The sequence below is a fragment of the Podarcis pityusensis genome (genome assembly GCF_964106645.2).
Source record: "Podarcis pityusensis genome assembly, chromosome: 2".
NCBI classification, from domain to species: Eukaryota; Metazoa; Chordata; class Lepidosauria; order Squamata; family Lacertidae; genus Podarcis; species Podarcis pityusensis.
In genome coordinates, this window is record NC_138029.1 from 13,778,583 (window position 1) to 13,806,146 (window position 27,564).

Sequence of the window (27,564 nt, forward strand, 5' to 3'; positions counted from 1 at the left end):
AGAACTCCAGATCCATTCTGCATTCCTGGGAGAGGGGTGTTACTCCAGTAGCAGACAAGGAGTTCTGGGTTCTGTTCTTGCAGTGGCCGGCTAGATGCCTTTGGGAAGACGGTAAGCAAGCCAGATGGGAGCCCAACAGCAGTGCCCCACTAGTGAGTCCTCGTAACTTATATTCAGAGGTTGGCTTTTTTGGGGTGGGGAGATTCTGGTCTGGGTGTCAAGATTCCTGCGTTTTCTCCCTGCAATTGCTCCTTGGTGATAGTGGTGGTAGTATATTATTATATGATGTCCTATTCGTTCCTGTGGGACACTGGTGTTGCTGTGGTCTAAACCACAGAGCCTAGGGCTTGCTGATCAGAAGGTCGGCGGTTCGAATCCCCGCGACAGGGTGAGCTCCCGTTGCTCAGTCCCAGCTCCTGCCAACCTAGCAGTTCGAAAGCATGTCAAAGTCCAAGTAGATAAATAGGTACCGCTCTGGCGGGAAGGTAAACGGTGTTTCCGTGCGCTGCTGACCATGTGGCTGTGGACAAACGCCGGCTCCCTTGGGCAGTAAAGCAAGATGAGTGCCGCAAGCCCAGAGTCATCCACAACTGGACTTAACAGTCAGGGGTCCCTTTACCCTTTACCTATCCGTTCTTGACAGGCTGCAATCTGAGAACAAACTGCATGAAACAGAAAAGTAAATTCTGTTACAAAGTCTGTAAGGGGCTCCCTTTGGTTAATTCCCATTAATTCACATTCCTTGCCTCCCCATCCTCCCCTGTTTGCAATCTGTAGGTGAAGGAGAAAGTAGCCTACACAGTGATGGGATTTAAAGGTGGCCTGTGTTGCTGGGGTGGAAGTTAGGGCTTTTAGTGTGCTCTGTCTCTCTCTTTCTCTGTCTCCCTTCTCAAAATGGGGCTTCGGAGAAATCAGTTCCCTACTTTGAGAGTATGCTGTGCTTGCATGTTGGCTTCTATTTGAGTCCGGGGATTAACTACCAGAGCCAATGCAGGGATGGAGGTATGTTGGGTTAAGCAAGTGTGCAGCGGGCAGCAGAAGTGACTCCAGAATCCCAACCCTTTCTCTGCCACAGGGGAACCAGGAGCAGTTGCTGTGCCTTGGTTTCCCCACTCAAAATGCTCTGTGCGGTTGCAGCCCAGTGGGGAACATTATAAGGCTTGAAGTGCCCTTGGAGCAAGGCAGATCATGGAATTAGAGCTCAGCCAGGCCAAGCCAACTGCAGCTTTGCAAACTTGCTTTTGGAGGGAAAGGGGTTGTGCAGAGTTTCAGCTCTCTGACCTTCCTGGCTCAGTGTGCTGCTGTGATAGGCAGCCTGCCAGCTCATCCCAGTTGGAAAAAAACCACCATTGTACCCTGCAGTTGCAGCCTGTCTTGCTGACTTGCAACTATTCCAGGGCTCTGCCCTATACGGGGACATTGTTGGAAGGACCGGGATAGGGGAGGTTTGTTTTTGTTTTTGTGGCTGGCTTCTTTTCAGTAGATATAAAAATCTGTTACAGCTTGAGCATTTTAAGATTTAAAAAGAACGTTTCTAAGGGACCAGGCACGTGTGGCCCTCCAGATTCACAACTTGCAACATCCCTGACCATTGGCCATGCTGGCTGGGGGCTGATGGGAGGTAAGAGTCAAAAGGCTCCCCACCCCTGTTCTAGCCCAACCTAAATCTAAATTTAACCCAACTCGGTGAAGTCCACAGAGCTCAAAAGGAAAATCCTTCAACACCAAGTGGGAAAGGTACGTTAGAGTGGCAAGAGCATCAACCATTTCCCCCCCTTGCATATAATAGAAACTCTTAATTAGTTTAGCACTGCTTGCCAGTGCCACCCAGATACCCTTGCTTATCTTGGCACTAAAGCACCACTTGGGCTGCATTGAACCTGACACTCCAGAAGTCAGCCTTTCAGGTCAGAAGTCATGGCTGCCAAGCAACGTAACTCTCCTGTTTTTAGATGTTAACCACAGAGTCCAACTCTGTGCAACAGCTACGGTTGTTTAGTTCTTAAGCTGTCTCTGAGAGCAGCAGCAGCAGCTTGCTCAGCCATCTCTTAAAAACTTCCCCCAAAGTCCAGAACTATGTGAAGCAGCTTGTTACATGTTTTGCAGTTAGGACATAGCAATGAGAACTGCTGGCTCATCCCATCCAACCTTTTGCCCTGAAGTTGTGATGTCTTCTTGCTAAAGCAGCCTTCCCCAATCTAATGCCCTCCAGGCATTGCTGGACTACAAGTTCCATCATCCCTGACCGTTGGCTATGCTGACTTGGACTGTAAACCCTTTTAACTGCCACCCCTTCAAACGGCTTCCAGAGGGTCAACCTTGCTAATCCATTGCAGCACAAACCAAGGGTATGGTGGCACCTTAAAGACAAACTAATTTACAATGACATCAGCTTTTGTGGACTTCAGCAGATGCAGAATGATGAAGTGTGGACTCCAGTCTGTGGAAGCTGCTGTCAAAATAAGTATTGCTAGTATTTAAGATACCACAAGACTTTCATTGCGTCACTTAAAGTTTAGATGAATACTCTTACTCACCCCAAATTGCTCTGAAGACAGTTGAAGATCCTTTTTCACATCCCGTAGGGCAGTGATGGCCAAACTTGGCCCTCCAGCTGTTTTGGGACTACACCTCCCATCAGGAGGATCAGTGGTCAGGGATGATGGGAATTGTAGTCCCAAAACAGCTGCAGTGCCCAGTTTGGCCACCACTGCTGTAGGGGTTTCTTGCTGTCTCCTATGACATCTTCACAGAACAGGTAATCCATGAGACCTTTAAATCCAGTCCAAAATAATTGTTTGTGTAGCTCAGATGTGGGAAATTTGTAGCCCTTCAGATGTTGCTGGATTGTGACTGAACATCCTTGCCACTTGCATCATGACTAGGGCTGATGGGTCTTGGAGTTCAACAACATCTGGAGTCATAACTGATAGAACAGGCCAGGACTCCCTCCTGCTACAGTTTGGCAGTTTCATTGAAAACTGCCCTAGAAATCTGACCTGCGGCTTCCTATCATTGCTTTGGCACAGGGTGACCAAAAGCATTCAACTCATCATCACATCACACAACCTACTGAAAACTGCTTCCTCACTAGAGAGCACCTTAGCTTCTTCTCTACTTCAAAGATCTGGGCTGTTCACACCTTGTTCCCAGTGAATTAGATAAAAGAAGCCCCCTTAGAAGGGAATTTGCCTGCATGCTTTCTGGAGTGTGCCATCAATATTTAACAGCCCCCCAAGTCTGAGGGTCCTTGGCATTTAAGCTAATATGCAGACAAGGAATGCAATAGTCCCTCAATCCCTGATAGATTGATTACCTGTGATACTGTCTTGCCATTCTCAGACTGCTATCATAACGTCCTTATGCAAATTATGGCACAGCCACACGTGGAATCCTGTGTAAGAATAATAATCATCTTATTAGTTATACCCCACCCATCTGGTTGGGTTTCCGCAGCCACTCTGGGCAGCTTAAAGCATATCTAGTCTCCTCGCCTCAAAAGGCTGTTGGGAAAAGGTTGATAACCAATACTGTAACCAATAAAGCTGGGGCCATATTCAAGCTAGAACACCCCCCCCCAAAAAAAAAGATAAATGGGCAACCAAAATTATCAAGGGGATGGAGCCTTTCTTTATGAGGGAAGGTTGCAGCCTTTGGGGCTGTTTAGTTTAGAGAAATGGCAAGCAATGTATAAATTATGCACAGTGTAGAAAAAGTGGATAGGGAAATTTCTCTCTTAAACCAAGAGAACTAAGAAACATCCAGTGAAGTTGAATGTGGAGGATTCGGAACAGAAGAAAATACTGAATGCCGGTTCCTGGAGACCAAAACTTGTGCTCAAGTTTTGCTTGTGCACTTCCCATAGGGGCATCTGCTTGACAGCTGTGAGGACAAGATGATGGAGTTGATGGGCAACTGGCCTGACCCAACAGACTGTTCTTAGGCTATTGCATACATATGGAAACCGATAATGTCAAACTAGCCAATCTTAGCAATCTTCTGGCCGATACAAGCTGATCACCACTTGGCATTCCAAGGGCATGAAGAAAATGCACAGAAAGTGGTGGTGTTTGCAGAAATCAGTTTCATGAAAATTTCAGACCTCTCTCTTTTTTTAGTAGGTTTCTACTCCTTATGACTCTGCACCTATGTTTTAAAGTATATGTACGCATGTATGCAGGGATGCGGGTGGCGCTGTGGGTTAAACCACAGAGCCCAGGACTTGCCAGTCAGAAGGTTGGCGGTTCGAATCCCCGCGACGGAGTAAGCTCCCGTTGCCCAGTCCCTGCTCCTGCCAACCTAGCAGTTTGAAAGCACATCAAAGTGCAAGTAGATAAATAGGTACTGCTCCGGCGGGAAGGTAAACGGCATTTCCGTGCGCTGCTCTGGTTCACCAGAAGCTTTGTCATGCTGGCCACATGACCTGTAAGCTGGCTCCCTCGGCCAATAAAGCGAGATGAGCACCGCAACCCCAGAGTCGGTCACGACTGGACCTAATGGTCAGGGGTCCCTTTACCTTTTTACTCATGTATGCATTACACTTTTAGTCTCCCCTTCATCTCACGGGATTCTAGAGAATTGCTTTTCCATTAGTTTTGCCCCATCGATAATGACTAGCAAAACTGGGATATATACAAAAGAAAAAAACCGATTATTAGGGGAGGATAGAAATAATGCAAATACGCAGAATAGATATACAAAGTTCAGATGTCCCTTTCCCCGTGGTTTGCTATGAATTGCAACATTGTCTGAGCTCCCCTGACACAAGCAGCAAACTTGTGCACACTGCGCGGTTGCAGGCCATGTTCCGTGGTGGGAATTGAGTCTGCATCTTGCAAGTGCCAGAAAGACGCTGAGCAGGCATATGGTCCTTGGCCTGGTTGCTGTGTGGAGGAAGGACATGTTGGGGTAAAATGTGGGGGTAGGGGTGGGATGGTGAGTTCTGTGCAGTTTTTCTTACATCTTACATAGAATGAGTGAATGCACATGATCGCCTGTGCTGTTTCCAGTCCTGGCCTCCACACATGTGTATGTACAACCCTGCTGTGCAGTCAGGGGGCTCTGGAAAACCAGGCTTCTCCATTGCTCAGAAATATACTTATATGGGTACACTCCATGTGCATAGATCAGAGGGAGGCAGCCTTGTGCTTGGTGGAACAGCTTTGCTTTTATTTGCTAGATAGATCACCGAGGTCGCTGAGGTCCACCAGCTGGCTCAGGAAGATGGGCACTGAATTGCTGGACATGTTGCTCTGAGCACATGCTCAGCCTGGAAATCCAGCCTTCCTAGATTTCAGCAGCTTAATTTCGGACCGGGCCTGGGGAAGACTTTTTCTTGATGCTTTTGTTAAGCCATTAGGAGTTTGAAACCCTAGCTGCTCTAATACAAATTAGCTGGAGATTTACTAGTAGATGCAGGTGTAACTTTTGCTCCACCTCCCCCCCCCCCCCCCGCGTAGATCTTATATACATAGGCTAAGCTGAGTACATGAAAGCTGGGAGGGGGTGACTTGTGCAACCCTCCCTACAAGCCCTGGCACATATGTTCTCCCTAATGTGCAAAACGTATTCATGAATGTACTGTACAATGTGGACTTATGAGGAGAGGTGTCAGTAGGGCAGTTGAGGTTGCTGCAAAGGGGTTTGGGGAGGAAGATCAGCATGGTCTCTTGACCTTGTCATAGGGTCTTCTGGCCCCCACTTCACTCCACCCATACCCCCCACCCCTTGGGAAATATGGGAAGGACCAAGAACAAGCCAGAAGGAAAGGAGTAAGGCCACTCACTCCCAGTGACCGAATAATTCCAGATAGGTGCTTAATATCACAAACGGGTCGTTGGAAAAGGTTTTCGTTCCGTTTTTGGGTTGTTGCTTTTTAACATCAGGTTTTCTGCAGAGAGAGTAAATCCAGATTAAATGGGGTGGAAATACAGGCTGTCGTTTTGATGCTGATGACTTTGTATGGATGCTGCAAAAAAATTTGCACGCATGAGCAGATCCCACAATAAACACCAATTGGAAACACCCTAATGTGGGCAGAGTGAGGCACTGTCGTGCAAGAGAGGTAGAAGAAAGGACGTCATAATGAAGGGTATATGGAGCATGGGGGGGGGCATATAAAGGGGCTAATTTCAGAGGCAGAAGGTATATTTTGTGGCTCACTGTCCCCTAGCGCCACATTTCATTCCTGCACCCGATAAGAGGGCATACCACCTGTTCAGTTAAATGGGGCGATGTAAATGGGGTGTTTTCTGGCCTTGAAGACCCTCATAGTCATCGAGATGGAAGCCTGCTCTGAACTGCATAGGCCTTCTTTGAGTTCCATTTCTGGGCTGTGTTAAAGCTGCTGGTATCCTAAATTTGTAATTGCATTGTGATGTCATCTGATGGTGAAAGGCCGGGCGACGAGGGCTTACCCAGTGAAGTTTCCCAGTGGTGCAAGAATCAGGGTGCACATTTATTTAGACGCACTACTACAATAATTGTACACACACACACCTTCCAGTTGGATCTTGGTCTCTTTGCAGTTGTTATGTGTACGGGGTTTGATTTCATTTTTAATTTTTTTCTGTAACTGTGCTCTCTCTGGGGTTCTGGGATGAAAGCCAAGAGGAATTGTTGAAATTCCTTGGTCATTCGCATTCATTTAGCTTTGTATAACAGTGTTATGAAAAGTAATAATTACAGTTGTTGGGAATCTGATTTCACTGCTTCGGTACAATGGTTGACTAATTTGTGTGTGTGTGATTGAACAGGAGTTTTAACAAATTAATAGAATAGTTTTAACAAATTAATACTTGGAATGTTTGGGCGCTTAATTTGACCAGTCAAATGACCAGCTTTAATCCTATGGTTTATCAAGCAAGGCTGGGTGGGAACTTTGTGCCGCATAATGCAGTTTTTTAAACATCACATGAAATGGGCCAAAGAATATGAATTTAAACCTTTAGATCAGTAACCATGGAAAATAAAACCCTTTTAAGTCACAGAGATTTCACAGGTGCTTAAACAGTCCCTTTGGAATAAATGGAAGTGAGCAGTGCTTCACTTCCAACTGCCGCTCTATTTTGGCACTCTAGAAAGTCTCTGCTAGCCTACTGCAAAAAGGCAAGTTCTATCTTCCTCCCAAATTTTGTTTAAAACATCTTCCATTCTCAGTTCCCTTCTGTCCCATTCTACACTGTATAGCACACATTGACTGAAGGCATTTGAGCTCCTAGACTCATCCCCTAAGGGCTAGAAATTTTCAATTCATGAAAATTTAAGCATTTCTGGATCCTGAATTGCTGGCTTCTTAATTCTGTGCATACGCAGCCCTTCCATGAGCATGCGAGATATTGCAATTTCCTGGTTCTTGTTCCCTCTCCATCATTTTGGGCCGGCTGCCTGTTCTGCAGAAGCGTCTACAACTTGCACATAACCAGCGGAGGTCAGTGTCTAAAACGAGAACCCTTTCCCCATCTCTCTTGGTGAGAGAGAGGGCGTGATGACACTCGGCAGCCTTGAGGAGCACTGGTGTCTGTTACACGCTGGGCAAAGGCAGTGGAAATGTTAACAGGTAGAGTGACAGGGCCTGGGAAGTTGCCAGCGAGCCTTGGCTGGCAGAGGCAGGGGCCAGCTTGTCTCAAACTAGGCACTCCTGGGTTCTTTCTAGAAGTAGATCTGTGGCAGACGTACGAGAATCCTTGGCCCTTGCCGTGACTGTGGCCGTCACCCTGGGTGACCTTGGAGAACCAGCTACCTTGGTTTGCTATCCCATGACTTCCAGGTCACAATCCATCTGGCTCAGGGCTGAAACAGGCATGATGTGGGAGATCTGCAATCCAATCTCCCAGCTTTTTTATTAATAGGCCAACCACCAGGAATCTGATTTTGATCAGGGCAGCCCCATAGTGTCTGTGTTGTTGTTGTTTTTGTGTGTGTGTGTCTAAAGGCTAGAAACTTCATGTTTTTCCCATGCATAAAACCTTAGAGTTTTAGGGTGATGAATTTCAGGATTTCTTCCTCCCACACCATTTTCTCTGTCTAAGGAACCCCCCCCCCCTCTTTCCAAAGCTCCCTGCTGAAGGGGGAAACACAGGTGCCTGTCTTTTTCCACCAACAATTTCAGTTGGGAAACATGGCAGCGGAAGGAAAGAATTAAATATACCCTCCCCAGTTCAAGAGGGAGGGTTAGTTAATTGAATACCTCCTCCCAAATGCCACTGCTCCAATCAAAACAAGTGCCTTGTGGCTGCTGCTTTAAAAAGCTAGGAGAATTGATCACAGATTCCTGTGTCTGTGATCCATGTCTGTTTTCACCCTCAAAGGCATGTGTTCTCTGCACCAAAAAGAGGGGAGCCACCAATGTTTAAAGTCATATAGAGATACACACAGGACTATGATTTGCTGTTTGTTTGGGTTACAGATAGGTAGCCGTGTTGGTCTGCCATAGTCAAAATAAAAAAATCCTTCCAGTAGCACCTTTAAGACCAACTAAGTTAGTTCTTGGTATGAGCTTTCGTGTGCAAGCACACTTCTTCAGATACACTGAAACAGAAGTTGCCAGATCCTTCTATATAGTGAGAAGGTGGGGAGGGGTATTACTCAGAAGGGTGGTGGGAATTGGCAACTCATTACCAAACTTAAAACCATGGAGAAACCTGGTTTGAACAAAGACATTGGATTCTTATCCCATTATACATGACTAAGCCATTTCTCACCTTCTCACCCCTTGCCTTTTCCTGTAAGACCTATTACAGTCGTTAAGAGTCGTCAGCAGGCTCATCTCAGCTATCTGCCAATCTCCAATTCCCACCACCCTTCTGAGTAATACCCCTCCCCACCTTCTCACTATATAGAAGGATCTGGCAACTTCTGTTTCAGTGTATCTGAAGAAGTGTGCTTGCACACGAAAGCTCATACCAAGAACTAACTCTGTTTGTTTGGGTTTATGTCCTATGGTGCGAACATTTGTCTGGGTAGATTCTTTGGGGTGAAGACAGATGTATTTTCTGGAGTGGTCATAGCAGTGAGCCTGCCTGTAATATTGGCAATACAAGCCTGCACATCAGCACAGCAATCACTGGATTGGTGAAGGAGTCAGTATGTATCAGGTGGGATGTCTCGCTTATTTAAAATGATTTTTTTAAAAAAAGAGGAACAAGCTCATTGATCTATATGTACAATGGTACCTCTGGTTACGAACTTAATTCGTTCTGGAGGTCCGTTCTTAAGCTGAAACCATTCTTAACCTGAGGTACCACTTTAGCTAGTGGGGCCTCCCGCTGCCGCCGGCGCACGATTTCTGTTCTCATCCTGAGGTAAAGTTCTTAACCTGAGGTACTACTTCCGGGTTAGCGGAGTCTGTAACCCGAAGTGTTTGTAACCTGAGGTGGTTGTAACCCGAGGTACCACTGTACTTACATCCTTCACCTTACAAAAACCCCCAGAAGAACAGCTCCAAAGATGGTTCTCTCTATTCTTTTTAAAACTGTTCCTTCCTTCTCCTTTTCCAGGAGAAAATGCTATCAAACCACACTTACCACTCATTAAAATGGTATATATGTCTTCACCTGAGAAGCTTACTTATGTGTGTGTTTTTATCTTCTTAGAGTAGCCCTCCACATGTTACTGGACTCCAGCTCCCATCCACCAAAACCTTTTTCTCTTCTTTCCTTGCTCATCCTTTTGTAATGCAAATTGGAAGGTCTCTGGTTCTGGCCGCTTTCTTGTTCTGAACAGCACCTACCATGCTGCTGAAGTTGACTACAGTGCTAAACAGTAGTAGCCAGGCAGCTGCTATCCCATAATTAATCCTTGCAACGTCCCATTTCTTCAGCGGCTTCACTGCAAAGGGATCGATAACAGCTTTGCAGTGTGGCGCTGACTGCAGTGGCAGTTCGGTCCTGTGAGCCCTCTCCCCTCCGTGAGCTGACCTTGCATCTTCCCTCACGCACAAACACCCTTTCCTCCCTTCATAGTAAGGATGGGTTGCGTTTTGTAGCATCTCATTGTCTTATTTGGAAAAGCATGTTCATTTGGGGTGTTTTTATATAGGGACTTCCTTAAAACAGTTGTGACCTCACCTGCACGCTTCGTTTTTCCTTTGTCATTCCAGTCATTTCACTGTCACCCCCCCAAAAAGCCCGTCAACAATGGGAAGGTCAGAGAGACTTTTGCCAAACCAGTGTCCCTGGAGAACAGACCATTGAAGGCATAAGGATACAAGCAACCCCTCGTTTACGTGTGTTGAATATATGCGTGACCGTGCATAATGCCAAACCGAAGTGAATTTTAAAATTGCAAAAGGAGCCCTAAAAGAGCCTAGTAAAGGTAAAGGGACCCCTGACCATTAGGTCCAGTCGTGGCCGACTCTGGGGTTGCGGCGCTCATCTCGCTTTATTGGCCGAGGGAGCTGGTGTACAGCTTCCGGGTCATGTGGCCAGCATGACTAAGCCGCTTCTGGCGAACCAGAGCAGCGCACGGAAACGCTGTTTACCTTCCCACCGGAGCGGTACCTATTTATCTACTTGCACTTGACGTGCTTTCGAACTGCTAGGTTGGCAGGAGCAGGGACCGAGCAACGGGAGCTCACCCCGTCACGGGGATTCGAACCGCCGACCTTCTGATCGGCAAGTCCTAGGCTCTGTGGTTTAACCCACGGTGCCACCCGCGTGCAAAAGAAAAGGCAAAAAATGGTGCAAAAACCGCACCTAGCAATCCCACTAGCCTTTGCACCAACTGTGAGGCCTGTGGAGAGTTGGAGTTTGATCAAGGAGGTTTAGAGGAAGTGATTGTGGTGCAGTTTGGCATCTGCTAAGTGCTACTGTTTAGGTTTTTGGTTTTCCAAAGGTTTAGAGAGTGTTTGCTGGCTTTTCAAATGGTGTTTCAAATATATGCGATTTCACTTAAATGCACGGAGCCTCAGAACGTAGCCTCCACATAAATGGGGGGGGGGGGCACGTTTTGCCTGGATAAGAAACAAAATGGCAGAGTCAGATAATCAAAAGCCATTTTGCCCAGGATAAACAGCATGCCCTCAAGTTGCGGGTTACAGCCACCATCAGCTTCGGCCTGCACAGCCAGTGACCAGGGATGATGGGAGTTGTTGTTTAATACCATATGGATGGCAACAAATTATCTATCTCAATCTAGCCCAACACTGTGGATTCAGTCGTTTTATTTATTTTTACAATTTATTTCCTGCCCTTTTTTCTGTAGGCCTCGGGTGTGTGTTTGTGTGTCAGTGAATTCAAACCAAATATTATAATCAATTAACTTGTACCATCAGTTATAGACATTCTCTGGTGGCCAGTCAGATGGCCCAAAGAAGTTATATAATCCAGGCAAGAGGTGGATAGCTGTCTCCTCTTGTTTTGTCTCCCAGTCTCCAAACAAACAATTGTGGTTAATAGCTTGCAGCAGATAACTCAGTGGAGGATTTGGCCTCATTCATTTTAGAATCCATCTATGCCAGTGGCCTTCACAGCACCCTGTAGCAGTTAGGAAAGGTTTAGTTGATAAACCATCTGTCACTCTGCTGATTAATTAATGAAAGCTGGGTAAACTCAAATATTCTCATCACCTTTCAAATCGTTAAAAGGAAGTTCAAGATAACTTGCACATTAGATAAAAAACATTTGCTCCCTTTTAAGAAAATTCAACGTGAGCAAACACAGCCACCCATCATTGAAAAAGTTTTCCATCTTCAACAGTTTCCTGCTTTTAATTCTCTATTACAATAGACTGCTTTGCAAAATCATCATCATCATCATCATCATCATCATCAGAAACTGCACATGTACTTTTTCTGTGCAGCCCTGCTGATAAATTTAAGTTGATTTCTCAATTAAACTGCTTAAAACTCAGAGAACTGCTTAGATTGCATAAGTTAAATGTGGGTTGTGCTTCTTTGTCCTGAACTGCATGCCAGTCAAGTTGGTTTGATGAGTGTGCTGCTACCTAATGCCAAGGTTTCAGGTTTGATCCCTGTATGGGACAACTGCATATCCCTGCATTGCAGGGGCTTAGACTAGTTGATAGGGTCCCTTCCAATTCTACAATTCTATGAAGGCTACATTTGTACCATCAATTTCTGTCTTACAGAGTCAGGATAATCATGAGCTCTGTGTAGCCACACACGGCTCCTGTGCAGCCCCTTTTCTCCTCCCTTCATGTGAGCAGACCAGGAAGTCAGTGAACCATAGCTTCCTGTTACATCTGAACGGGAAACTATGGTTAATGGCTTCCAAACAACTCAAGATCTGTAAGCCAAGCTTTGGAAGCTGCAAACCCATCAATTCTTGGTTCAGACAATGGGGAAGCTAGGGTCAGCTTTGGTTTCCTTGTTTGTTCAGACACTCATTTGAAGGGAGGAGTGAAATGACTGCAAAGGATGTATGTTTTTGCAGTCTTCCCAGGAACTGATTGTCCAAGCTAAGTCAGTGTGTTGCGTGACAGTGAGCAGTTTTCTCTCTCCTGGCTTTCTCTGTTACTCTCTCTCTCTCTCTCTCTCTCTCTGTGTGTGTGTGTGTGTTCTTAAAACCTCTTTCATGTTCCCCCTTTGGGCGAATTTGCACATATATGATGATGGTTGCACAATGAGTCTGCAACCACATATGTTAAGGTGGGTCACCCAAGATCAAATATCACAAACATAACTTTTCATATGTACCATCTTTGAAGTGGAAGCAGTTTACACGTTTAGCGATGAGTAACTGAGTGACGAATCAAGTTTTTTGTGTGTGACTCCATCCTCAATTAAACTTTTCCTCTAAACTGCTTCAACTCCTTAGGGTATGTTCAAGCAACAGCTTGTTGTGTTCCTTGTTCGGTGCCCTTCTGAGTATGCATATCGGAAGCACCATGCCCAGTAACTAAAATGACAGCCAAATAAGGATGCTCAATTTACAGAGTTATTGTAGAAAGGGGTTTTTCTCCATATAACAAGCAACAAGACCCAAGTGGCATAGTGCATGCTTTGCATGTGCAAAGAACATTGGCTTATTCCAAAGGTGGGTACCTCCAGGCTGTTTCACCTAATCACACCCACCTGTCCAACGTCTGATATCATATGTGATGTCAAAGTGTGGAACAGGTAAAAACATGGCTGTGATGGGCTGCTCTCGGCTACTCATCCCTCTCTCGTCCATTTGTTCAAAGGAGCTCTTCTCAGTACCCTTCAGCTGATCAGCACTGAGAAGGGGGCCTCTTTGAAGTCAACAACTGATATCATAATGATGACAGATGACTAGGCAGGTGCAAATCTCATTAGTGAAATACAGTTTCCCTACCCTGTTTTAGTCCTTGGTGTCTCCAGTTAATAGCTCGCAAGCAAGTAGAGTTGGGAAAGAATTCTGTCTGAGATCCTGAAGAATTGCTGCTGGTTAGGTTCATTTCAGACTGGAAATACTCTGTGGGCCTCAGGTGCTTCCTTCCTCTTTCCTACTTCTTCTCTTGCGTTCTGTGCAACATAGATGTTGAGAAAGTGGTATTTCGGTCAGGTGGGACTGTGCAGGTGGAGTACCAGTTTGAAAGGGCATTGGTTTAGTTGCAGGCAAGAGTTTGTGCATTGAAAAGCATGTCACACAAAGTATTTCACATTAAAGGCTTTAAAGGCTTAGGTGGGTATTGTTTAAACCAGGCTTCCTCAACCTCGGCCCTCCAGATGTTTTTGGCCTACAACTCCCATGATCTCTAGCTGGCAGGACCAGTGGTCAGGGATGATGGGAATTGTAGTCTCAAAACATCTGGAGGACCGAGGTTGAGGAAGCCTGGTTTAAACAGTCTGGGATGGCATGGCTGAGAGAGCCCTCTGTTTCAGAAGAACCATTCCTTGTCAGAGTAGAAAATAGTAGCCGCCTGAAGCTTGTCTAGCTCTGTTTGCAAGGTGCAAGCAGAGTAAAGCACCCACAAATTCATGACTACATTGGAATTCAGGTTTAGAACCCCACATAAAGACCATGCTTGTCCTGAGTCTGTAAGAGGTTAGTTACATGGCCAGGTGAATTGCATTGCACAGCTCTTGCTGGATTGTACCATTTCAGACAGCAGGTGGAAGGTGTGAATGAACATGTTTGAATGCTTATTCTTATGGGGTGCAGGGAGGGGAGGAAACTCACCGAAGACAGAAAACTGGCAATGCACAGAGCATCGCAGGTTCAGTCCTTTCCTCTAACAGGCCAGTTTTCAATGCTTTGGTAGGGACAGGGACGTGCCCCTGCAGTCTAAAATGCTCCAGTTTTGTGAGTGCTACATCATGCAATCATGTGAAGCTGAGGCTCCAATACTTTGGCCACCTCATGAGAAGAGAAGACTCCCTGGAAAAGACCCTGATGTTGGGAAAGATTGAGGGCACAAGGAGAAGGGGACGACAGAGGACGAGATGGTTGGACAGTGTTCTCGAAGCTACCAGCATGAGTTTGACCAAACTGCGGGAGGCAGTGGAAGACAGGAGTGCCTGGCGTGCTCTGGTCCATGGGGTCACGAAGAGTTGGACATGACTAAACGACTAAACAACAACAACAACATCATGCAATTCTGCTGCCTTGCATCTCAGTTGTTAAGCATCTGGGAAGATGCTGCCTTTGTCCAAGAGAGAAAACAGAGGCTGCAAACCATTTCCAGCCGCTTGTAAGCTGTGGCATCTCCCCCACTCCATATCCGCCTGTGAATCTCGAAAGTCCTGGCCAAGTGTGCAATGAAGTGGGAGCTGTTTAAACAGCTGCCGCACCCTTTCCCTATTCTCCCTGTCCCTGTGGAGGCGTGTGAAGGGATTCCAGTTTATGCAAAGCCCCAGGCTCTGTTACTGGCTGGGCTGGGAACAGTGCACTCTCTCTGCCTTGTTCTGTCTGACATGTGTCTTCAGAGCAGGGCGGCTCCTCTCCTAAGAGGCTGGGAAATTCTTGCCTCCCTACCCAATGCCTGGAAAGGCCTGCAAGGCTTGGCCACGCACCCGTTCTGCTCATCCGACCCGGTGGCTTTTCTGTCACTTGACAGCTTTTGGGAGGGATAGGAATTTTCCGGCACCCCATGGGACAGCCTGGTTTGGCTGTTCTCCACCGTGACCAGAGTCACCTTCCTTACCAGAGCTGGGCCAGCACTGCTGGGATGAGGCAGACTTGCAAAAACAGCCCAAGTCCACATGCACTGCTGTACGTTGCTTTGATTTCACAAATGGTGGGTGTGCTTTAGCTCATGTTCTGTTTCCTATGAGAAAGCAGTTGGAGCAGGGACTAGGAAGGGGTGGCCCTCCTGAATCCAGCTCCCATCAGCCCCAGCCAGCATGGCCAATGGTCAGGTTTGTTGTTGTTGTTGTTTATTCATGTCCACCTCTTCGTGACCCCATGGACCAGAGCACGCCCGGCACTCCTGTCTTCCACTGCCTCCCGCAGTTTGGTCAAACTCATGCTGGTAGCTTCGAGAACACTGTCCCACCATCTCGTCCTGGCATCGGAAGAGGGCTAAACAAATTCAGGGGAGATGGAAAAAGTCAACAGGGGTGGACTTTGGTCCTTCGAATTTCAGTGGCGCCCTGTGCAAGGCCAAAATTCAGCGCCCCCCCCCCGGGACTGATGGGAGTTGTAGTCCAAAGCACATGAAGGGCACCAGGCTGGCAAAAGATGAATTGGGGTATCCTTAAGCAAAAATATTTTCAGTCCACCAAAGATTTAGTCGAAGATTTATTTCTGTAATAGACTGGCAAAACCCAGATTTAAAGCACTAAATCGTCATCTTTCCTCCCAAATCCTTTTCGGTCAGTGTGGAATCTTTTTCCACACTGAGATCCCCAATAGAAATAGGAGTGTGTATGTTTGTTTATTTATATTCCCCAGAGTGGCTGGGGAAACCCAGCCAGATGTGCGGGGTATAAATAATAAAATCATTATTATTATTGAGATATTTATAAGCAATGAAATGCTAAAATAATTCCACAGAAGCGTACAACAGAGTTCAATGAGTTCAAACAACTGCTAGGTCTCGATGAATTTCTTTTGCATATAAACATCCTGAACTTGGGTCATGTCAGAGTGGGGCTTGTTGCAATTACTCATTAATAGAATCCTCCTTTTAAATAGTTTCACACAAATGGAAAATGGCTATATCCATCTTGGTGTGTCAACTGCAGAAATGTCTAAAGCTGAACAAACTAATGAAAGCTGTTCCTTTGCAGCTATTCATATATTACTTGGCTTGGGAATGGACCTGGGACTTGCATGTTCTCCCCTTCATTCCCCCTCATTTTAGGCAGAAAATGAACTTTTGAAACCCCACAAGGAAAGCAAGATCCATCTCATTGGGTCAGGGAGATCCTGCATTTAACTTTTAAATCATCACAGCATTTCCCCTGTTCATTAGTTACCTTCTGCCCAAGATCAGGCAGAGAGGCAGAGAGGGGAAGCTTCAAACCTGAGACCTGCTCCGGAATAGAATAATTTCCCCTGAATCCCTGAAGTCAAGTAATGTCTGAATAAGCCTCTTGTTTCCAGCTCTTCATTGCTGTTACCATAGTGCATCCAAACATTTATCCACAAACCATGAGCAAGGATCTATTCTAGATCAGTATTTCTATTGCATTTTCATTTAATTTTAATTTTTGCTACTCGTAGTCCCAGGACAAAGCTTTGCACGCTTTCAATACATACATCCTTCCTTTTCCTGGATTAGCACACCTTAGGTTATTGTGCCTTCTCCTCCCTAATAAGAAATGGAATTTGTGCAATTGGGGTCATACACAACACACAGCACCCCATAAATTTGATCCAGATTACTAGAAAAACGTGGGGAAGTGGGGAGGGAGACATTTGAGGCAGGAGGGTGAACTATTTTGGCTCTGGATTTGTAATTAGCCAGGTTTAGCTTCTGCTGGAAGAAGTTAGCGGATTCTATTCACAATGAAACCTGACATTAATTTGCCATGGGAAAAACAACAATAATAAACGGTTAATGGAGGAAAGGCAGGACAAAAAAAATATTGAAAGGGCTGGGGAGGCGAGTTGCATTCAACGAGTGTATGTTCCATGTACCTGTGTGCACAAATAGTTTAGATGTACACTCATACAGTTTTTCAGTGAGTGTACAGTCTTTGTGCCTCTGCACATAATAATTGAGTTGTTCAAATCAAGCATATACTCTTTCACACAAGCACTTGTACACGTGTACAGAGAACATGTGTTCAGTGTAACATGTGAACAAGGTAAACTAGACCAATCCTGCAAAAGTGTGTAATACCTTAATAAAAGAAAAGCTTTTCTGTTACTAACCTGCACACCACCCCCAATATCTTCCCGAGAACAAGAATGAAATAAGTAGGTCTCAGAAGGAGCTATGCACCATATATATATTCTCCTTGGGTAAGCCAGTGGCCATTTTTCCTACATGGGGCTTAAATAGCCTCTGAGATGCTTCTGCTAACCTAAATGGTCACTCTTCAAGTGGGAGAGAATGTAGGAAAGGGTCATTTGTAATGCAGATGAGGATTTTGCCTAATGTGACATTTTAAATTTACATTAGCCAACCCAGCTGAAGCAAAGAGCTCTGAAATCTAAGCCTTCTGTCTGAAAATGCCCTGACCGGCTGCCAATTTGGATGGACATCCGCAACTGAGATGATGCCATTTCCCCACTGTGGACCTTGTGGGCAAACACTAGACTCAGCTATCATTTCTTGAGGGTCCCCATATGGCGCTGTGTCCTCGATTCCTGCCTTTCCCCTGAATACTAAATCTCTCTGTGATGAGGCAATTGGCGCTGGAGTTGGCTCCTGCCTTTTCAGCAGCTGCCTGTTGACAATTTATATTGTAATCACAGAAACCGGGGCCAAACAGCCAACCAAGGCTGGGCCCTGCTCCAGCTTTATGCCAAGAATTTATTAATTACGTTCTGCGCTGTCGAGATCCTTATGGGGGCGTGACTGCCCAATGAAATGTCCCCTTTGCAGCATTTCAAAGCCTAGTCATACTTCCTTGCGATGCAGCCAGCAAGCCAATCAAACCTTTGCCTGTGCTGTCAGTGGCTGGGGTCTCCAGTAGGTTAGACTTGGAGAAGTGGAGCTCTTGGATCTCAAAGTCTCCAGTAGCATTGCAAGCCCATGTGGTTCTGTATGGAAGTGTCAGCATGGAGTCCCCCACCGCAACGTGCGATGATAAGGGTATAATATATGCAGTCCAAGATGTGTCAGCCGGGGATAGCGAAAGAAGACTGGAGCGAGACCCAGGACAGAGGCGTGAGAAATGGATGGGCCAGAGCAGTAGCCCAGGGAACTCCCAGAATCTTTGGCCCGCTGGCTAATGGACCGAGCCCGGTTTCAAATTCAGTCAACGTCGCTGCCAGGTCCCAAAGGGAGTTAAAATCACAGACTCGTAGAGTTGGAAGAGACCCCAAGAGGCATCTAGTCCAACCCCCTGCAATGCAGGAATCTCAGCTAAAGCATCCATGACAGTTACCCGTCCAACCTCTGCTTAAAAACCTCCAGGGAAGGAGAGTCCACAACCTGATGATGGAGACCATTCCACTGTCAAACAGCTCTTACTGTCAGAACGTTTTTCCGTATGTTTGGTCGTATGTGCAGAATCACGGGCACTTGCTGCTATTTGTGTGACTGGTTGGAGTTTCACAGGCCAGAGGGCAGTAGATAGCTTTTCAGGGGGGACACTGGGTGGCTAAGCAACTGGATTTCTGTGGTGTTCACAGGTGCAGTTCCGTTGAGAATTAACAACGCCCTTCCCTGCCTTCCCTGAACCTCTCCCTCCCCACCCCAAACGAGTGTATCATGTTGATCAAGTGATTATTATTATTATTTTTAAGTTGCAAATCTTTCATAATTCCTTTGCCAGTGGAGTGGAGGGTAGCATGACTACTTAACACTCATGGAAAACTTAAAGGTAAAGGTAAAGGGACCCCTGACCATTAGGTCCAGTCGTGGCCGACTCTGGGGTTGCGGTGCTCATCTCGCTTTACTGGCCAAGGGAGCCGGCGTACAGCTTCCGGGTCATGTGGCCAGCATGATTAAGCCGCTTCTGGCAAACCAGAGCAGCGTACGGAAACGCCGTTTACCTTTCCGCTGGAGCGGTACCTATTTATCTACTTGCACTTTGACGTGTTTTTGAACTGCTAGGTTGGCAGGAGCTGGGACCAAGCAACAGGAGCTCACCCCGTCGCGGGGATTCGAACCCCCGACCTTCTGATCGGCAAGTCCTAGGCTCTGTGGTTTAACCCCCAGCGCCACCCATGATGGAAAACCTACGAGCGTACAAAGCACATTGCATATGTTCAGTGCTTTTTTTTTTACACCACTTTTTTTTTTAGTTGTTAAAAAGTGTGGCGCTTACTGTAACAACTTCATGTTGAGTGCCAGCACCTGTTTTACGAGAAAAGAAAGCACTGCCTATGCTAACCTGGTAATCCTTACAAGAAGAGAAGGAACTGTTACAGAAGCCAGTGTGATGGAGTGGACGGTTTTTTTGGGGGGGGGGCAGGTATCAGATCTCTGCTCGCTGGCCAGCCCCACCCCCCGAACAAATCACTATCTCTCAGCTGATCTACCTTGCAAGATTGTTTTGAGGATATCATGGGACTGGCCACATCTTTATCACCCTGTACTCGTTGGAGGAAAGGGCGGGATATAAAAATGTGATAAATACAATAAATATTATTCTCTCACTCCCATGTTGCAGTGGAGAAGGGCGATTTGCCTCCGGCCACCTAGCAAGTCCATAGCTAAGGCAAGATTTGACTCAGGAACTTCCCAGGCTACGGACTCCACCAGCAGCCATCTTTTTAAAGTCACAGGAACCCTAAAACTGTGTGCAGTTTTGCTTAAGTGCTGGTCACCCTGCAGTACACACATTCCTGTTTAACGTAACTGTGACAAAGTGCTGTTAACCACCTAGTGTCATCAGTAATAGTACACGCAAACATCACCCATCCATTTGCATGAAGATGAAACTTAAAATGTATCAGGCTTTGTTCTCACTTTTCAGTTGGATCTCTGGGTTGCTTTTGTCCAATAATAGCAAATGAGAGAAATTGAGATGTCTTAAGTTACAGGGTGGCAATGATAAAATAAAGGTTAAGAGGAAGAAGTGAAAATTATCAAATATAAGCGGGGAAGGGGGGAGGGTGTTGTCCAGTTGGGGATTCTCAAGAAAAGGGCAATATAATACAGATTTCCACAGCATATGGATGACTGGTTTAATATGTAAATCTAGGTCATCATGGAAATAGGTCATAGGTGTCCCTAGTGAGATTGCCACATCCTGGTGGGGTTCCCCCTCCTCCCCGCTCTTGGTCCTCCCCCCCCCACAACTATACCAAACCATTATTTACCTGGGCTTCCATCCCAGCAGGGGCAGACTTCTGTAATATGGCACCCTGAGCAACGACAAAATCCCCTGCTCCCCCAATATTTTAAACTTTGAGTAGGTACTCATATAAATATATGTTGTTGTTGTTGTTGTTGTTGTTGTTGTTGTTGTTGTTGTGGTGTGCCCCCTCAGCTCAGCACCATTTTCTGGGGGAACTGCCTGCAACACCCTAAATCCGGCACTGATCCCAGATGTGAGGAACTTATTTTCACCCTGAGGGCCTCATTCTGTTTTGGGGAGCCTTCTGGGGGGTCATTGCCTCCAGAGGCAAAAGCTGGCAAGCAACGAATTTCCATTTTTTCCTTTGTTCTGCACACACCCCTCTGTAGCCTCCATCCATGCAAGCGGGGATAGATCCTAGCCAGGCAAAAACACCCAAGGAAAGTTTGACGCAGGCCCCATGAGGGGAGTGGCTGGGGAGAGTCCTTAGGCCGGATATAGGCCTGGGGCCAAATGCATGCCCCCCAGGCCAGATGTTCCTTACTTACCCTTGCCTTATCTCTTTGTTCTTCGAGACTGTCCAGTTCTTGTTCTGTTTCCCCTTCCCTTAGTTCCTGGGATTATCACATACATAGAACCTCTCTGTGTAAACGGTGCGAGTGTGGGTGGGGAGCAATTTGCTCAATTCTCTCAGCTCCGTGGCAGCCCAAGACATTTCATTGCCTAATGCAGAAAATCCAAATTCTCTGCCCGCAGCAGTGATGGGGGAGGGAAAGCTAACCATAGTCAAATGTAGCCTTCAGTGTTAATTCTGAAATCTTGGCCACCTCTTCCAGCCCAAGCTAGGGCTATTCCCACCCCACTGGAACTTGTTGATTTACAGACAGCGCATGACCAGCTCATCATTGGGTGTCTGGCTCAGAAGCCTCAAACGTAGCTGCCATAGCTTGACAGGGTTACGTGGTTTTACCTTCAGTTAGATTAGTTGGTAGGAAGTTGGCCTTGTAGGCGTAGCAGGCTATATTCGCTGACCACCATTTCTTCCCTCTCCTTCCTCCTCGTTTTCCTCTGGCAGATGGACCCAGTGCAGAAAGCAGTGATCAACCACACCTTTGGGGTACCCATAGCCAAGGCCAAGCGCCCAATCATCTCTTGCAACGTCTGCCAGATCCGCTTCAATTCTGAGGTGAGTCTTGGAGGGTGTGGTGACACCAGGTCCCAGCCCTTCTCCTTCATAGCTTTTCTATGCTGTGCGGCCCGTGGTGGTGGGTCTCAGAGAGCGGCAGTGGGCTGTTGAGGGGTGGGAGAAGTGCAAATCCCATTGAAGATGCATTGAGAGACATCGCTGAGGTCACATCCCACTCACGCAAGCCAGGGACTCAACGAGGCTCAGGGAAATGGCATGTGGTTTAAGAAATCTGGAATGTAGGGCTGGTTTCAGAGATGATGGTGATGTCATAAGAAGAACCTTGCTGGATCAGGCCAAAGGTCAATTTAGGCCAGCCTCCTGATCTCACAATGGCCAACCAGTTGTCCCCATGGGAAAGCAGCAAGGAGGACCTGAGCACAACAGGCCTCTCCCCTCCTGCGATTACCAGCAACTGGTATTCAGAGGCATACTGCCTGTGACAGTGGAGGCGGAACATAGTCATCCTATCGATTGCTTTAGCCTCTATGAAATGGTAAGCCTTACGCTCCGTATCTGAACCGTAAGACGCAAAGACCAAGTTGGTTACTGCCCAGCCTCTTGTCCCAAGGTGAGATTTTCTACCGTAGAATGAAGAAAGCAACAAAGTACCGTATTTTTCGCTCTATAAGACGCACCAGACCACAAGACGCACCTTGGTTTTGGAGGAGGAAAACAAGAAAAACAATATTCTGAATCTCAGAAGCCAGAAGAGCAAGAGGGATCGCTGCACAGTGAAAGCAGCAACCCCCTCTTGCTGTTCTGGCTTCTGGGATAGCTGCGCAGCCTGCATTCGCTCCATAAGACGCACACACATTTCACCTTACTTTTCAGGAGGGAAAAAGTGAGTCTTATAGAGCAAAAAATACGGTACATCACTTCATGAAGCTGCAGGTTTACGTGTATGAACACAAGGAGTTGCTTCACTCCGATCTGGCCCATCTAATCCAGTGCTGTCCTAACTGGCAGTCAATCTTCAAGGTCTCCAGCAAAGATCTTTTCCATGCCTATTACTGGTGATGCCTGGGAATGTGCCTAGGCAGTTCTACATGTAGCACATGGCCCCTCCACAGGGGATGTGAGCAGGTTAGCCAAGGTGCTTTTGAAAGGAAAATACAAATAGCTATCCTGTTAGACCCAAGAAGCCATTTAATTCAAGGTCAGGTCATGTAAATTCAAGATCCGAGGAAGGCTGCTGTCTAGGAAGCGAGGGCCGTTGACATCAGTGAGGCCTGCTTCTGAAGAAACCTGCTTAGGTTCACACTGTAAGGATGAAACTAGATACAACCTGCAGTGTGATGTCATTTCCCTTGTGCCAGTAGCCAATTATGTGAGACAGGCAGTGTGGAAACGCACAAGGGGATGAAGACTAGGAAGACAGACAGTTGCAGTAACCCTGTTACTTGTAATGTAAGGTTACCAGACTTCTCTGTTTCCCGGGGACAGTCCCTGGATTTACAAATCAGTCCCCTGACAAAATCCTATCATTCCTACTGAAGTTGAAAAGTGTTCCTGGATTCATTGAAAAAAAATCTGGTAACCTTATTGTGATGCCTCGTTCCATCCCAGCTGCACAGGATGAGACAAAAAGCTCATGGCATGGTCAATCAGGTTTGGGAGATCAGTGACAAAATAGCCTCTCATTCACACTTCCTGCTTGTCCCACACTTTATAGGCAAGGCTCCGAGTGGTTTTGCCTTTGCTCTGCCCCCCGCTTTCCCCCAGAAAACCCAGTCTTTAGTGCTGAATCGAAACAAACTGCAGTCTGCAGAAAACCCGATTGCCATTTGTTCCGATTTGGTGCTTAAGATCGGGTTTCCTGGGGGGAATGGTGGGGCAAATGGAGATGTGGATAAGCCCCCAGTTGTTTATATTTCGTGGGGGAGTGGGGAAATACTTTTTAAAATTTCTTCTCACTTTTTCATGGAAGTATGAAAAGCAAAAAGACCGTTAATCTACTTTTACACACTTTTTAAAAAATGTTACCCAGGAAATACGCCATCTAGGATAGCAAGAAGTGTTGCTTGGCTATAAAAGCAATGGAAAGAAAGAAATTAGAAAGGATAATGAGAGGAAATAGGTAATTAAAGCGTCTTCGGCACTCCCCCTTCCCCCAAGAAAAGGGGGGGGGGAGAGAGAGCGCAATTAAGAGAGGCTATTCAAGGAGCAATTAAGAGGCTATTTATTGCTAATCCCCCAGCTGCAATCACAAGCAGGCAATAAAACGGACAGGACCTGCAAACATTCATTAAACCTGGAAACCCTTAAAGGTGCTTTGCTTGTCCGCACGGGACAGGGCTGCTGCTGCAGCATTTGTGTTCGAGAATCGCCCACAAATTGGGTGTGCGAAGCTCATGGGAGGATTGCCCAGGAAACAATGTGGCTTAACAAAAGTAGACAACCCACATAAACAAAGGCTGGCCATTCCAAAGAGAGAGGCTAGTACTGTATGTGGAAGTCACATATATTTATGCATAGAGCTTCCTGGTGTTCTTGGTCACCCTGGATCAGTCAGGTGTGAGCTTTTAACATGCTCAGGAAAGGTTATGGCAGTGGTAGGCAACATGGCAGCCTTCAGATGTAGCTGGCTTGCAGTTCCCATCAGCCCCAGCCCATGTGGCCGACGGTTAAAATAAAAAATTGGATGGTGAGGAGCAAGTGGATAGAGAAAGTTTTTTCTCCCTCTTTCATAGAACTCAGGGGCATTCAGTGAAGCTGAAGGTTTAGGATAGGACAAAATTCGTTCCAGAGCTCTGTTCTTAACCTGATACTGTTCTTAACCTGAGGTACCACTTTAGCTAATGGGGCCTCCCGCTGCTGCCGCGCCGCCGGAGCACAATTTCTATTCTCATCCTGAAGCAAAGTTCTTAACCCGAGGTACTATTTCTCGGTTAGCGGAGTCTGTAACCTGAAGCGTATGTACCCTGAAGCGTATGTAACCCGAGGTGCCACTGTACTTCTTTCCCTCTGGATTTTGCTCCCACAAAAAGTAGTGATGGCTTCAAATGAGGATTAGACACCTTCATGGAGGAATAAGGTTATCAATGGCTACCTTCACTGTCAGAGGCAATATGCCTCTTCAGCGACTTCTTTGAAACCATAGGAAGGGAAAGATCTGCCAAAAAAGCTGAAAAACATCTTCATGTATGCGACAACGGCCGCGAGAGTTTTAATAACACAAGGATGGAAGACTGAAGAAACCCCAACTAAAGAATCATGGCAAGAAAAATTGATGGACTATGCAGAACTGGCAAAACGGACATACAAGCTACGGGACAAGGATAACTGTGACTTTAAAGATGAATGGGAACCCTTTACAAAGTATTTGAAGACACAACAAAGTGAACTGGATTCCTTGGCTGGTTTTGAATAAACATTCACAAACTTGTTATTGATAATAATCAGCTAAATAGTTTGAGGATCGATACAACTGTGTAACATGCAGAAAACAGCATTTTTAGAGAAATCAAAGACTGGAACTGAGGGAAGTCGGGGGGTAGGGGTGGGTGGGTTCTGTGGGGGGAGGGAGGGGGAGGGAAGAAAAATGGGGGGGATAAGGATGATATATTTCTGGATAATATGTTTTGTTTTAATTCTGAATAAAAAATTATTGTATTTTTTGCACCATAACACTCACTTTTTTCCTCCTAGAAAGTAAGGGGAAATGTCTGTGCGTGTTATGGAGCGAATGCCTACGGGTGGCGGGGGGATCTGCTGCAGTCGTGAGCAGAGGATCCATGGTTCCCCTTCCTTCCCTCCTCCGTGGCTCACTTTGAAACAGCAAAGCGGGAGAAGAGCCGCTGAGTGGGGAGGAGAGAGGGACAGAGAGCCTGCTTGCTTTAAAGGAGCAAAGCGGGAGAGGAGAGGAGCCACTTACACTAGTGTAAGCGGCTCCTGTCCGGTTGGCTCCTTTAAAGCAAGCAGGCTCTCTGTCCCTCTCTCCACCCCACTCACCTGGCTAAATAGCAGCAAAGTTTTTCAGCAAGCCGGGGAGGAGGGAGAGAAGCAGAGCCTGCTTGCTTTAAAGGAGCAAAGCGGGAGAGGAGAGGAGCCTTCTCCTCTTATACCCCTCTTCTACATTATTAACAGCATCCTTCTCCACCCACCCCACGCGTGTTCCTTGTCCCTTGAGTGCTTTTCCTTCCCTCCCCACTTAAAACGTGGTTACAAAGCACAGATCCACATGGATCCTCAGGATTTTTGCATTGGGCTACCCCAAACTCACCGTCAGATCACATGTCTGTGGCCACTGCATGAACCACAAAAATCACACATCCACTGTTTTGTTTAGAATATTCTTTTTCTTGTTTTCCTCCTCTAAAAACTATGTGCGTGTTATGGTCGGGTGCGTGTTATAGAGCGAAAAATACGGGTATTAAAAAAAAAAAAAGAAACCACAGGAGAGGAAAGAGCTCTTGGGTCCTGGTTACGGGCTTCTCACAACCATCTGGTTGGCCCGATAATGTTCTTACAGTTGAGGATGAGGAGAGATGTAGTGCAACATCTGAAGGCACAAGCTTGACTACCCCTGAGCTCCAGACTTACAGCACGATGTGATCTGGCGTCAGTTTTAGCTGAACAGTATTCCTAAGAGGACAGGTTTGTGGCAGGGGTGAGGGGCTGTGGCTTCACGCTGAGCGGTACTGACAGCTGGCTAGGTTGAAGAGGCAGCACCAGAAGTATGCAGGCATAGGCCTGTGGTTTGCTTGATTGCTTACGTGCTTTCTCTTTTCCACAGAGCCAAGCCGAAGCACACTACAAGGGGAACCGCCATGCCCGGCGAGTAAAGGGAATTGAGGCCGCCAGGACGCGGCAGAAGGAATCGGGAGCCCGCGAGGGTGACAAACCGGGGCCTGTGGGCAGTCCATCCTCCAGCATCGGGGAGAGTGACTCTGACCGCACAGGTACCGAGTTTCCCATTCTGGTCTTGCCCTAGAGCCTGAGGAATGTGTGTTTGTGCAGTGTTTGAAGTGCTGTGTATTCCCAGAGGAAGGTGACTGGGCTTTGTGAGCTCCCTATGGCTCAGTTTGCACCAGAGCTTAGCTCCAGAACTTGTCACCCCAAGTCTAGGACCTGTTTCCATACAAGAACTCTGCCCTGAAACACAGGAAGTAAAACTGAAGAGGTGTGGCCCTGATCATTCACAGAGAGCATTTCCCTCACCAGGGAAATACAGCTCAGTCACATGTATTCTCTTGGCTGTTTTTTTAAAAAAACAACGACAAATGAATAGCTCAGTGATCAAATAGCTCAGTTGGTTAGAGCAGGCTTCCTTAACCTCAGCCCTTCAGATGTTTCAAGACTACAGTTCCCATCATCCCTGACCACTGGTCCTGCTAGCTAGGGATCATGGGAGTTGTAGGCCAAAAAAACATCTGGAGGGCCGAGGTTGAGGAAGCCTGGGTTAGAGCATAGTGCCAATTATACCAAGGTTGCAGGTTTGATCCCCGTATGGGACAACTGCATATTCTGGCATTGCAGGGAGTTGGACTAGAATGATGATCTAGGATTCTATGAATTCTATGGGGAGAAAACTTGCCTTTCATTCCCAGTAGGAGAATGTGTTGCTCTCCTCGCATGCCCTGCAGGATTTTGGAGCCTTTTCCTTCCCGCAGTGCAGCCAGCACTGTGCAGCCAGGCAGGTGTGGCGAATATTGACAATGCTGGCTAAGGAAGAAATACAGAGCCCTGGGCATTGCCTGTATCCCGCCTCAATTACAGGGTTCAATAAGACATTAGCCGTATTCTGCATCAATTATAGGGTCAAGGGTGAAACCTTTGCTCAGAAGGTGGGGGGGGGGGGAGGCCTGGCTCTCGCATCCTGCCTTTGACATCTTGCCTGTACTCAGTGCTGGGAACTTGAGCTGACTTGTCAGCACTGGTGACGGAGGAGCAAGCGGGTAATTAAATCGCATCTAATTAAACATTGATCACGGCTCTGATGGCCGGTGGAAATGGAGCTGGGGCTGTAGCCAAGTGACTCGCCTGGGGAACTCTGCCTCCCAGCTGTAGAGAAGGGTGCCAAGTAACTATTAAACCCATTCCCCCAGCCCCACGGCACTCCCCACGCACTACGTCAGATGAGATGGGTTGA

General features: G+C 46.7%; 1 protein-coding gene and 1 long non-coding RNA gene across 13 annotated transcripts in view; one reads left to right on the plus strand and one right to left on the minus strand.

Annotated features, from left to right (window-relative positions):
• ZNF385A (zinc finger protein 385A) overlaps positions 1–27,564 on the plus strand; it is a 211,223-nt gene that overhangs the window by 145,298 nt on the left and 38,361 nt on the right. For 10 of the 11 annotated variants that reach the window (XM_080994809.1, XM_080994805.1, XM_080994808.1 and 7 more), the window contains 2 exons: positions 21,360–21,470; positions 26,209–26,374. In XM_080994809.1, the coding sequence (XP_080850935.1) occupies positions 21,360–21,470; positions 26,209–26,374 (277 nt within the window). Of the gene's footprint in view, positions 1–21,359; positions 21,471–21,807; positions 21,967–26,208; positions 26,375–27,564 lie in introns of those variants that run through there. The other variant, XM_080994806.1, reaches the window with a different exon arrangement.
• Positions 122–21,344, minus strand: LOC308471220. Of its 2 annotated transcripts, XR_013982806.1 has the most exons (4): positions 20,833–21,344; positions 13,275–13,444; positions 3,317–3,394; positions 122–662 (listed from the first exon to the last, which is right to left on the minus strand). It is a non-coding gene; the product is annotated as an uncharacterized lncRNA (long non-coding RNA). The 2 variants fall into 2 exon arrangements; XR_013982807.1 differs by having other exon boundaries at positions 122–3,394.